The sequence below is a fragment of the Xiphophorus maculatus genome, chromosome 13 (assembly GCF_002775205.1).
Source record: "Xiphophorus maculatus strain JP 163 A chromosome 13, X_maculatus-5.0-male, whole genome shotgun sequence".
NCBI classification, from domain to species: domain Eukaryota; kingdom Metazoa; phylum Chordata; class Actinopteri; order Cyprinodontiformes; family Poeciliidae; genus Xiphophorus; species Xiphophorus maculatus.
The window spans coordinates 4,271,719-4,285,310 of record NC_036455.1 but is presented as its reverse complement, the minus strand read 5'-3'; the positions used below and the strand labels follow the sequence as shown (position 1 = coordinate 4,285,310).

The 13,592-nt window shown below is 36.5% G+C and overlaps 1 protein-coding gene across 3 annotated transcripts in view; it reads right to left on the bottom strand.

Annotated features, from left to right (window-relative positions):
• Positions 1 to 3,177: 3,177 nt before the first annotated feature.
• LOC102223961 (CUGBP Elav-like family member 3) overlaps positions 3,178 to 13,592 on the bottom strand; it is a 62,339-nt gene continuing 51,924 nt past the window's right edge. For all 3 annotated transcript variants that reach the window (XM_023344773.1, XM_023344772.1, XM_023344774.1), the window contains 8 exons: positions 12,788 to 12,867; positions 10,810 to 10,953; positions 7,128 to 7,272; positions 5,627 to 5,776; positions 5,334 to 5,393; positions 5,093 to 5,197; positions 3,402 to 3,545; positions 3,178 to 3,310 (listed from right to left, as the gene is read on the bottom strand). In XM_023344773.1, coding sequence (XP_023200541.1) covers positions 3,183 to 3,310; positions 3,402 to 3,545; positions 5,093 to 5,197; positions 5,334 to 5,393; positions 5,627 to 5,776; positions 7,128 to 7,272; positions 10,810 to 10,953; positions 12,788 to 12,867 — 956 coding nt within the window. In that variant the 3' untranslated portion in view covers positions 3,178 to 3,182. The remainder of the gene's footprint in view (positions 3,311 to 3,401; positions 3,546 to 5,092; positions 5,198 to 5,333; positions 5,394 to 5,626; positions 5,777 to 7,127; positions 7,273 to 10,809; positions 10,954 to 12,787; positions 12,868 to 13,592) is intronic.

Genomic DNA, 13,592 nt, shown 5'->3' with positions numbered 1-13,592 from the left:
ACGGGACAGTCATTCTGCTGCAAATGTGCTCACAATCTTAATCATCTCTCATCTCCTAAGCAAGGCAGCTTATTTCAAAACATGCAGGGTAGGAATTCTGGTAGGAATCAGCTCTTCACAGTTTAGAAAATTGCCCAATGAAGATTATTATAGCACAAATTATGCTGTACTGTTATTATCAGTTTACACTCAACATCTCTAATGGTCCGTGATAGAGGATGTCTTAAAAACAAGATCAATTTTCACTCCAATCATGGGAATAATTCAGGATTAAAGCAGTAAATATAATATTATGTGTAGATAAAGCAGAATAAGTATCTTAACCTTTTAAGAAACACTGATCCTTTCACTTTTATATAAAATAAAAATATTACATGAAACATAGGAAGTATGCTAACAAAATTAGTTGTAATCTGAACAACTAGTTCCTCCTGAAGCCAAATGTAGAAAGTTTAACATATTATGTGAGGAGTCTGGACCGCTTAACAATGGCTCAAAATTAAGTTTGTTGTTGCTGAGTCTCTGAGGAGTTGTGATGAGACTCATTTATTCTGCTGGTAGTCGCTAAATGTTCTTGTTCTGCATCTATTCAGAATTTAAATACAAAGATAGTAAATTTAGAGTAAAATCAGAATCTTAAAAAACAAAAGGATTTCATAAAATCGAACTGATAGATGATTAAAAGAAAAGGTTTGGCAAATTAAAGACGATGGATGTCAATTGAATGTACAGTAAATTATTGCAACGGCAGCATTTATTCTTTGAAATTAAACAAAACTTTTAGATAACAGAAAAATTTATAAAATCAAATGTCTTTTCAATTCTGCATTTCCGTATTTATTCAGACGTGCTAAGAGGTTCTACAAATTTTTTAGATGTAATAATTCCAATGTTTTCCAGACACAACTTTACAGAGTTAAGCCTACAATATAAAATAAAGTTCAAAATTTACTAAAAATGAAATGATGAATGAATGCAGGCTACAAGAAAGGAAGAAAAGGATGGATAAACACAAAGAAAGAAGGGAGAAGTAACACAGAACATAAGAAAGGAATGAAAGAAATGAAAGTGAAAACAAAAAAGAAAAATGCTGAAGAAAAGGACACAAGCAAAAGAGGGAGGAAGAAACAGAAAGAAGCACACAAGTAAGAATATAATGGAGGAAAGAAGGAAGGACTGACTGAACACTGCAAAAACAAAAATCTTACCAAGTATCTTTGGTCTAGTTTTAGTGCAAATATCTTAATACATTTAAAACAAGACAAAAGAAACCCAGAAGTAACATTTCAGCAAGATAAAAGGGCTTGTTTTACATTAATAATTATTTAATGCTGATTTTAAAAAAAAGTACCAGCTCCACTGGGAGATTATTTCACTTATAACAATAATTTTTTCCCATGCTATAAGTGAAATAATCTACAAGTCCAGATTAAGTACTTTTTCATCAATATTAAGGGATTATTTACTCAAAAAAGCTCCTATATCTTGCTGAAAAGTTGCTTCTTCGTTTTGTTTTATTTTATTTTATTTCAAGTGTACTAAGATAATTGCACGAGAAACTAGGCCAAAATTACTTGGTAATGTTTTCAGTTTTTTGCAGTGAAGAGAATAAAAAGAAGTGAGGATGGAGGGATGAAGAACGGAGCAACACAAAAAAAAGCAGAAAGGAAGGCAATAAGAAATGGAAAAGGGAGAGGAAAGATGCAAAGATGGAAAGACATAAGCAAGGACACAAGAAGATAAAGCAAAATATTAATATTTTTTCATACTTTGCCAAACACTGAAAACGCAGAAATTGATTTCCATACTCTGTATGGCTGCTACGTTTCAGAACGCCTAAAATAGTGGTATCAGTGTCACCATACGATTAGAGTCTCACACCGACCCGATGCCTATTTTTAGCATGCATGACTTATGATTTCTTATTCATTTGGAGTCCCAGAATTCCTACAGAGGAATGCAGCTCCTCAGCCAGCAGCACAGAAACCAAACAGCTTCACCTGAAACCTTCTAAAATCAGGTTAACACCTCACAGCACATCCACACACTCATATGAACAGCAGGACTGTTTTTCCACATCTATCATATATAAAAAAACATAACCACGTCTAGGTTTGATTCCACACACAAACACTAAGCTGTGAACCACCTGACAGGGTCACATTTAGGACATTTTAAGTCGTACGGAAACCCAACGAAGCTCAGGCACAAAAAAGGTCACTTGGAAATAAGTTACATCAAGACCAAAATCCAGCACAACTACCACATTAAACAGAAAGGAGATGTAAGAATGATAATCATGACAGACAAAATAAAACTATTAAACAAAAAAATGTTTGGAGAGAAAATCTAAAAGCTTTATATTTGATGCCTAATGCTTTTTTAACTAACAAAAAAAACAAAACAGAATGTCATGATAATCAGTTACTTACAGAAGCTTAGGTAAAGTGACATTTATCAATCAGTATTTTGCAAGGATATAAAAATCAGGACAAAAATAATTTTAAAAGGAAACTCACAACGCACCAAACACAGTTCACAGTCGCCACTGTAACCCGCCATGCGGTTCAGCATGGCGAATCAAGGCAACGGCCCAAAAATAATAATAATAATTAAACAAAACTGCTAATGGCAACCATCACAGGCAATATCGCCACAGCAACCAACACAGGCCATTAAACTTACGACGCTCTGAGAAGGAAGGGGGCGGGGTTTAGCGACGTCTCCACGATATACGTTTGGCGATACAGTCTTGAGAGTGTTTTTTTTTTACTACTCTTTTTTCTTTTGTTTGTTTTTGCAGGAAAAAATTGCATGTCGCACAGCACAAAAACAATAAAAAAAGAAAAAAATTAATGATGGAAAGCTGTTAACATTCAACCCTGTGACAGAACAGCAGTTAGACAGAACATTTAAAACAGAGTGAAAATCTCACTTTCTGCATCTTTCTCATCAGATCTCACACATCAAAGGCATCTTCTAGACGTTTTCATGTTTTCAAGGTGATGCCCACATCATTAAAGTTAACCTACTGAGTTGTCATTGACTTTCTTCAGTATTTGAAGCGTGAGCTCCAAATTACAGCCACTTTGTATCCCTAATTCTCCCCACTCACATTTCCAGCTGTCAATCAGCCACTTCCAGTCTTTCCAAACACATTGATTTGCAGTCACTCACCTCCTTCAGTAAGGCCTGTTGGCGTCCTTGGGCCTCTTCAGCTGCACCTTCAGCCTCTTCATGCCGATCTGGAACCCGTTCATGGCCTGGATGGCAGTCTGGGCGCTGGATGGGTTGTCAAAGCTCACAAAACCTGAGGTGGAACGCAGATGCTTAAAATGTCAGGAAAGGTTCGCATTATTTATTAAAATCCCTTATCTCCAGCCCTGTTCTTTGTGACTTACCAAAGCATTTACTCTGGTTGGTGGCTCGGTCGACAAAGACCTTTGCAGAAATGACATTTCCGAAGGGCAGGAACATCTGAAGGATCTCCGAGTCGGTGAACTCTTGCGGCAGGTGGTAGATGAAGATGTTACACCCCTCTGGACCTGTAGGCAAAGAAAAGAGGGTTGATGTATAAATAGCCAATCGATTTTTTCATTCATTAAATCTCTTTTTTTGAGGTATATCTTGTATTTTCTACATCTGTTACCTACCAACAGACCTGTTACCTGTTACCCCTTATACTCATATACAATCATATACAGATTATAACCACAAACTATATTTATTTATCTATCTGGGAAATTGCATGTGTTGACTATTAACATGTAAAGAAAATAACTTTAGCCTGAAATAAATGTGCATATTTTCAGCTAGTTTCTTATTGACTTACTTATATAGAGACATTTTCTAGGGGGCCGACGTTTTCGACTTGTGTACTTTTCTATAAGTTGCATGTAAAGCCAATGATTTGTTCATATGTTACAACAAACTGTTCTAATGCTTAAAAAGTTAAAAATAAATGCTTTTCATTTGACTTCTTCACATTCAATTAACTCAGAGTTCAGCAAAGTTTATAACTCTAAGGGACATTTTTGTTGTTGGTCCTGCTAAAACAAATTAATCTGTTTAGAGTCACAGAAGCTACATGAAACAAATTAGCATATTTAGCGAAGCCTATTTTTAAAAAGTGATTTTAAAATGAAAGATAACACTTTTATTTATTTTCTTTAGGTTTTAAAACAAGGAAAATTGTATTGAATTTTTATACTAAAGGAATAAATACGATTTTTCAATTTTAATAAAAGTTTCTTTAAAATTTTTTAAATTTGTCCTCATATTTTGTTTTGTTGCATGTTGTATTTTAATACTAGTGTATGTCTTGGGTCATGTGTAGCTATATCACTGGGACAATGCATCTCTACCTCATAGGTCTATGTATGTTGTACATTGTCCCATTGTAAATTATTTGATTCATTTAAAATTATTTTTAAAAAGCAAATTTTTCACATCCAAAAGACAAAAAGTTACTTTTTAAAAAACAATATTCCTTACACTATCAGTGTCATTCTTTGTTAAAATGTTTTGCACATTTTACATAAAAGTAGCTTGCATTTTTGTTTATTACCTTTACATTTTAAAACTAATTCTTTTGCATTTTTGATGAATTGCTGATGATCTAAAGAGCCACAGTTTTCAGATCTCTGAAAAACAATTATTTTTTTCATTAATTTGCTGGTTTCAGTTCATTATGCTGCACATAGTAAGACTCAATGATCACACTGCTGTGTACTCCAGAAGTGTTATTACTTAAATACAGAATAATTCAGTTTAAATCATTTAGACATTAAGTGTTTCTGGTGCACTTGTCAAAAGAGTTCAGTCTGTATTTTCATGCATTTAAAAGGTCTAAGATTGTGTTTATCTTTGTTTTTACAAAATTATCATATCTACTCCAGCATTCAAGCAGAATCAGCCAAAGTTTACCCTCATATCATGAGCTGTGAAAAACAAACAAACCACAAAACAAACCTCCTTTGTCTAAACACGGTTTACAAACCAATGTAAAACATGATAAATGGCGGTCGACCCAAGCTTAAAAAAAGAAGCGCACGCTGCAGTGTTTGTCTAAGATAGTTCTGTTTGAGTTTACCTTCTCTTTGCTGGAGCTGTTGAGGCTGCTGTGGCTGCTGAGCCACCAGGGTGGGCTGGTGGGGGAATGGCTGCCCCACCAGGCTGTAGGCAGCAGGGTAAGTGGCTGATAGAGACGAACGACAGACAGAACAAATTTAAACAACGTTGTTCTTCAACAAACATCCGCAGCAGTTCAATCTCTGTACATAACTGGCATCTTGTGACTCAGTCATTAGCATTAATTAGCCTGCAGGGCTAACCTGTGTAGTGCTGCATGCCTGTGTACGCTTGCTGCAAGGGATCCAGGACCGGACTCTGAGCTGTAACACAGCAGACATATGCGTTGAGCATTTGCAGTCAACAAATGCTCAATGCATAACAAAATGATTCAGAAATGCTATTCAGGGCACATCAACATGCTCCAAATCACATTTAGGGCTTTAGATTTATCCAGTTTAATCTTAATTAAGCCCTAATGTGATGCTTCTACATGAGTTAATAAGAAGTAGCATTAAGCTTTGTAAACTAATTTACCAATCCACTATCTCCATACCTTGATAGGCATGAACCCCGTTAGTGTACAGGGTTTCTGTGGCTGACTGGCCATTGGGTGGAGCTGCCACAGAGGGGTAGCTGTTCACCGCGATGGGCGGAGGCAGAGCAGGAACGGGCGTGGCCGCGATGGAGGGAGGAGTGCTGGTACCTGTAGAAAAGTTTAAAGAAAAGGAAGCAGTTTGTTTTTATTTAAAGGTGACCTACACAAAACATGTTCATTACTTTTTTTTTTTTTGCACAAAATCATTCTTAGATTATGTTATGGTCAGTTTTGCCTATTTTGAGCTCCTTTCTGTTTGAGTGTTTTAGGGCATCTTGTCACTTTAATTCCAAATAAGCTGCTGCTGGCCACGCCCCCAATCTCAAAGTTTATGCTCAAACATGAAAATGGATGCAAACAGTTGCGCAATTAAATAAACGCACATCTTCGAAAAGCAGAAGTGGAACCTCCCGCACAACCAACAAGAATGCAGATAGTGGTTTCTGAATAAAAAGTCAACAACCGAAGACTTCTCTTTTCCAGCAGCCATCTGACCAAACTTGCTGGAGTTCTGCTTTGGTTGCTAGGTGACAGGCAGCACTCACCTGGTGTTGCCAGGTAACGGGATGGGCTTTGCTGGGGTCGCTAGGAGAGGGATAGTGCCTGCTGATTTGTGACGTTATATTCAGAAGGTTTTTGAAACAAATTATTTTAATCCAGACATTAACTTACTGCCAAAAGACAGCTGGGTATTTTTTAAAGCGATTTCTAGAAACAGTTGAGACCCAAATCCAAGTACAAAGATGTCAATTTTGCACAATAGGTCCATTTTAAAGTCCTGGTGATTGGGGTCTAATGTTCACAAAACCAACTTTGTGAGGACTTTTTGTTTATTTTTGCACTGGAATTTTCTGGATTAATTTGAGAATAGTTGTAAAACTGTGTTTGTTTTCTAAAACGGTTGAATTTTATTTTCTTTCCATTATTCTGGATCTATTTTCCACCAGACTGTAATGGCACACATTTTTCACCTTGTGAGATTTCACTTCCAAAAAGAAAGAATTACGCTGCTTGACTTTTCTGCCACACTATTAGCGGACATTTAATTGATACGATCCAGATCAGAAAACTGCTAATACCTCTGCTTTTAGAGAGGAGCTCAGACTTTCTGATGATCACTTAATCAATATATTTGATCATCTGAATCTGCTGCTTTACTCTCTTTATTCTTCTAGAGCTAAGAACATTATTTTTATTCTTCCTTCTGGATTTTTATTTAAAAAAATAACGCCATAATGTGATGTGCTGATATTTATCTGATAGCAACTGTTAAACAACTAATCAAAGACAACAACAATACAAAATAACGCAGAAATCAAACAAAAAAAAAAAACGACAGCTAAACAAATTTGCTGTGCCTGTCCTCTTGGGTCCTACTCTCCTTGTGCATCTGTCCTCATATTTCAAGCAGAAATCTAATTAAGGCCAGCCAGGGCCAGACATCTCTGGCCCTCATTACCTGAGGACGGGGTGATGGATGCAATCGGCGTGGCGATGATGCTGCTGGGGTTGAGCGCGGCGAGTTGCTGCATCTGAACAGCCGCCACCGTGGCAACAGGAGAGAGGTAGGCCGACTGAGCCACCAAGGCCTGCTGCTGCATCAGCTGCAAGGTGAACAGAAACACCGGTTTGGGATGAAGACAAAACAAACCAGGCAGGAAAGAACATGTTTGCAATCTTATCAATCTTATGTCTATATTTTCAGAGTTACATCTTCAAAATACAACTTGTTTAAATATTCCTAACACCTGCCACGGTGATGAAGGCTTTGGAATCAGGAGTCAGCATGTTTGAAGGTGACATCTAAACACCCAACAATGTGACACAACTCTCTGTAGTAACCTGTTCCAGTTTTTCAAACCGTTTTCTGATCCTTGTAATCAGTCATGAAGGCCACTAGGAGTGAGAAGAGGGGTCTCTTCACTTGGCTGAATGGTCTATAGACAGTAAGTGTGTAGATTATACATGGTATAGTTAAAAGAAACCCAGCAAATGTCACCTGTCACCTCCTTTAATCCCCTTACTCCAGGTCATCTCAAAATGTCCTTGATGGACCTTTTAGGCTATGATCAGACAGCAGGTATTGATTCTTTAAATACAGATTTTTTCTGCATGTTTGTTCATATTACTAATTAAATGTGATCACAGTGGGACTTCTGCGTGACCCCAAAGTGACCTGCATGAACATTGTTTATAGAAGTAATCATGGATGAGCCATTTGTGAACTGACTTTAAATTTTATTCAGCAATGGGAACTGAACTTATCATCACAAAATCATACCAACACAAAGGGAGATGATAAAACAAAAAAATACGACTAGTGGCAATGATCTTTTTGTGAAACATTGACTGGAAGTTCAGTAGAGAAGTTTGCTTGAATGCAAAGTCAGAGCTAAGAGTGGCAGGACTTTTTACATAATGTCGTAATTAAAATTTTCAGCCATTGTTTACGTGAAGATTTTTCTTCTGCTGGTGCGCAATTATGATGCAGGTCTCACGTCATCAGTGGGGTAAAATGCAGCATAACCGCTCAAACAGCAGACGCTTTGAAAATGATCGGATATGCATCCGACTTTGTACCACAAATCAGACGTTTTGGGGTGAAAAGATAGGAACTGGGCCGTTCAGACTGCCGTGAAAAGTTGCGTATTGGTTGCATACGGGCAAAAAAAGTGGATTCTACTTGTCTACTTGCGATAACCTCGTAGCCCACAAAAATGGCATCGCAGAATCTCCAGGTTGTGGATGTTGTTATGACCTCAAAGTTTCTCTAACACACACCTGAAAAGTAAAGCAATCAATTCTTCCTTCACTGGCAGTTCTGATGTTGGAAATGGATGAATTAAACCGTGGTTTGGTTCTTGCCCCCTTCAGGTTAATAATAGTTACTAGAATTTGTAATTAGGCAACAAAAAAACTCCATTTGACACACCAGTGAACTTTTGATAAAAGTTTGACTTTAAGTGGAGATGACAGAGTATGAGAATTTATTTATCTGGATTAAGACAGTTTACATGTCATATTCGTACTACAGTTTTCTGAAATCATATTCTCCAATTATTTGATTTTTCTAGGTTAACTGCATTTGTCTAAAACTAAATAGGGTCACATCATCTCCTCGCACCACAAACTAAACAGCTGTAAATAAAGCACAGCTAAAACTATTTGCAATCAATTAGTGGATACAGTTTTGCACAAATTTAAAGAGCGATTTGCAGTTGTTCTAAGTAAAAACCATCTAGTTAGTCGAGATCATGTCAATCAAATGGAGCATATCTCATTTAATGAGCTGTGCCTTCCAGAGAGTTTGCTTTATCTCTTTCTGAAACAGATAAGGCCAGTTTCCACTTCAGGAATCTTTCCCAAGAACCAGAGCAGTTTCCTTCGGCTGCCTGGGGAGTTGAATGGAGTAAATTCTTCAGCCGATCCCTTGGAGGAATTTTTAATTTCTTTTAGAGTATGATCACTTTGGAGAATCTTGAAATCATTGATGCAGTTCCTCATGTACTAATACTGATTACAGCTCTGGTACAAATGGCATTAAAGGGAAGGTTTGCATTTTTTAACGTATTCCAAACTTGATACCTCTTTGATTAATTTTTGATTGTCATTTTCAGCATGTTTTTTCCTCACACACACAGTAGATGGTTAAAATCACAATCAACAAAAATTTCATGTTGACCACAGTTTCAAATTTCCACAAAGTTTGCCTTTTTTAACTAATGTTTTTAAACTGTGACCACTTTGAAACTGGAAATACATGAACGGCTGACTCTAAAAGTTATTTTAAATTATTTACTGACACATGTTTCTGCAAAATTGTTTTATTTTATACATATGTTTTATATAGTGGTTGGACTCGATTAAAATTTTTAATCAAGTTAATCGAAATTAGTCGCATTTTAATCTAAAACCATATTATTGACAAAATGAGCAACATTTTTAATTCACAAACCCTTTTTGCTGCTAAATTATTCACTAAATAGACAGCTGAGATCAACAACAAAGATATTTATGGTTTTTAATCAGGTTTTTTTAACAATCAGATTGGTGCAAAGTGCTATTATGCCTCAGTTTTCAAATGTTTTAGGAATCCCTGACCAGTCATGTAACTTCTTTAAAAAATCCTTCTTCAGAAATCTGAATGCCGACATTATTGTTGGGGACGTCGGTGCAACATGATTTGCATTGAGATGGTATTTTAGGTTTAGGAATACATTCAATGACAGGCCAACTCCGTTTTAGTACATCATAGTCTTTTCCGGTTTTCAATTAGATTGTTTTTTTGAAGCAAAAATCAACGCCCCGTAGGCGGACAGAAGCAGCTTTTTCATCTATCGTTTGCGGATGCTGCTAATAAATCAGATACAAAGGTTTTATTTAAGGGCCTTTGAATGTAAATAAAACAAAACAAATGTGATTAATTAAAATATACATAATAATTAATCAAAGTTAACAGCATTAAAGTCTCAGCTCTAGTTACTGCAACTACTGTAAAACTTAAACTCCATGAGCGACTCGGTTTAAATGTTTCCAAACAAACTGGAACTTGGCAAAGCAACAGGTATAGACGATCCCTGGTGGATGTAGTGAACCTCTTTGTGTTACTTTTTTTATATTGCTGACACAGGCAGAATTGAGAAGGAACAATCTACTCAGTCAGTAACATAACTTACTGAACCAGAACCGCAGATGAAGCACAAACAACAAACAAGTGGGGGAAAATTGATACTTCAGAATAATCAAGTTATGTACAATAAATGGAAGCACAGCTATACCGTGTTCAATAGATTGTCCACTTATATGTTTTTCTTTTGTTTTAAATAAGACAAACATTAGTGAGGGCAGACCTTTATATTTCTGATCCACTTACAAACTTCTATTTACAATGCAAATGCTCCTAACAAGCAATTAGTATGCACTCTGTGGGCTAAAGTTACACAGGATGTTTCCCATTAGTCTGTCTGTTGGGTTATAAGCATGTTCACAAATCAAGGAGCTGCCTCTGCTTATTCTCCATTCAATCAAACATGGCTTCATCCGGCAGGAAAAGACAGAAGACGGAGGAAGAAGGAAAGAGAACTGGAACTAAAACTTAGATTGTGTTAGGAATGATTTTGTGTGCAGTGTGTGTTGCTCACGGCCTGTGTGTAGGCGTTGTAAGCCCCAAGGTGCAGGGTCATGGGACTGATGACCCCCAGCTGAGAGGCCACCTGCTGCATCCGCCTCAGTCCCCGCTCCTTCTCCGAATCGGCAAACTTGACCACCAGGCTGGACGAGGCGCCCTGAGAGGGAGTCATAAAAAAAACACACAGACTCATCCAGTAAGAATAAAACAGAGACTTTTAACATCATGTGATCATCTGATTATTATTAAAGGTGACAGAAATTGGAGGTTGGTTTTGTGAAACGAGTGCACACATTTGCAGTCAGTCAATATTACAGGCGTGTAATTATCTAGCTTCTATGAATCTTCATTTTCCTTCTAAATAAGTTCAATAAATACAGAATGCAGATGAAGACATCGGCAACAGAGCAATGACAGAGTTCAATAACTAAAATGTATGTCTAATCGTATGCTGATTATACTCTCCTCTCTAAATCAGTTGCATTGACAAAAAAGAAAACTATGACAATAGATTCCTCACTCATAATGTCAGCCGTCCATCCACAGATTTTAATTTACATAAATCTTCTTTTGTCTTTTTTTTTAATATTTTTATTGATTTTAAAAATATATTTAGCTGAAACGTACAGACTTTTATTGGCTGAATAAAATTTTAAACACGGGAAAAACAGAAAATCTTATCAAGTATTTTCAGTCTAGTTTCTTGTGCAAATATCTTAGTATACGTGAAATAAGACAAAATGAACTTTTCAGCAAGAAATATGGGCTTATTTTAAGTCAATAATTCCTTAATATTGACAAAAAATGTACTAGCAATAAGTGAAATAATCTGCTAAGTTTAACAAGATATTATCCCACATTATAAATTTAAATGTCTTCTTCAAATAGCTGGTACATTTATTTAGCAATATTAGGAAATTATTTACTTAAAATAAGGCTATATTTCTTGCTTAAAAGTTTGTTTCGTCTTATTTCAAGCATACTAAGGTATTTGAACTACCAATTATACAAAAATACTTGGTAAGATTTTATACTTTTGCAGTAAACAAACTGCCTGCAGTTGTGTGTGTGCATAAAAATAAGGACAAAAATAAATAAATGGTTTAGATTATCAAAGCTCTAGTAGTTTATATTTTAAAACCATTTTAAAATATGCTATTGTCATGATGTCAGGGTATTTTTACTCATAGTTGTACCCATAAAATCTCACACCGGACCTTGACGTAGAACCAGATGTAGAGTAAGCAAATTAAGGTGGATTCAGACCATACTGACATAGAAAGTATGAAGGAGTAATTAATAATTAATGTCACTAATTAACAAGTTAAAGCAGTATTTGATGTTACAGTGTTAGTAATGTGGCTTTCAAGAGCTATAATTGCTAAAAAAATACATATAGACACATAATCACTGAATTATATTCAATAACTTAGCTGCGTGTCTGCAACATGAACCGAGTTTGACCTTTAAACGGGTTGAGTGGCAGATGTTGAGGGCGTCTCTGCCTGGATCCCTTTTATTACATGAGCAGAAAAGTAACATTAATGTTTTGCTGCTTTTAAAGTTTTTTAAATATGAGAGAAATGGTTTTTACAAAATCCTCAGGTGGGGGTTTGCTGCAGTGAAATTATTTCTCCAGGGGAACTCGGTAATTTTTGCTCATCATCAGACTAAAGTTTCTTATTGCATCAAATTCTTCTGGTGAATTTCCTTCTGAATTTTTTCAGTCAATAATCTGACGTTGCAACCTTTCGGCATATGCTGTTTCATTGCATTTCCACCACTAAGCATAGATTTTCCTTCTTTGCATAAACAATTTCAATCAAATACAACTAAATTATCAACAGGGCGCATGACAGATAAAATGTGCTTCATTTCTTTCTGTTTGTGATGAGTTGGAGAGTAATTAAAAGTGGTGAGTCACCATGTAGCATATCTAAAAGGAGTGGGTTGCTCTGATATATAACGGAGCGTATTTGTTAGGAACTTACAGGTAAGGTGCGACTCCCATGCAGAGCGTTGATGGCGGCCTGGGCCTCTGCGTTGCTCTGGAACTTTACAAATGCACACCCTGCAAGAAACGACACACCAGTGAACACACACTCACACCCACATCCACACACGCATAAGCATTACAAAACTGCTTCCCTTTAAAAATACATTAGAAGCCGTCTTACATCCAGCGCTCCATCAGTAACCGTGGCGTCGTTAAACACGGTCCGCAGAACATTCATTGCTTCATCAATCATAACCCCGTAAACCACCTAACGCATCATTAGCCATGACCCATAAAACCTATAGGCTCATTAGTCATGCCTCATGCAACAAACGGAGAAAAATCTAGCATCTGTGTTGGAGCTGTCGCTGGACTTTGATTTACACGGCAAATATCATTAGCATTGTTGTTAGTGACAATAGTAATTTATACCAAGAGAAGGTAATGTGCCTCAGGGGTTACAAACAGTTGAACAAAGTCAATACCACTTCCACATTCCTGGCCCAGAGGCCGGTCTGAATAACCTCCTACGGCTGTATTTAAACACACATTTTGTTATAAAGTTGCTGGAAATTTTGCTGCTTACATCCTAAATTCACAAACATTAATCCTTCATTTTGACTTTAATGTAGTTAACTTACTCAGAATCAAAGAGAAAATTGACCAAAGGACACATTCGACTGATTTGAACAGAAACACAACTACTCTGCAGATTCAATGGTCCCCCTGGTGAAGATATAAAAACCATATAAGTTAATAACTAGTTATGTGAACTTTTTCCTCCTGAACTGCAAAAACAC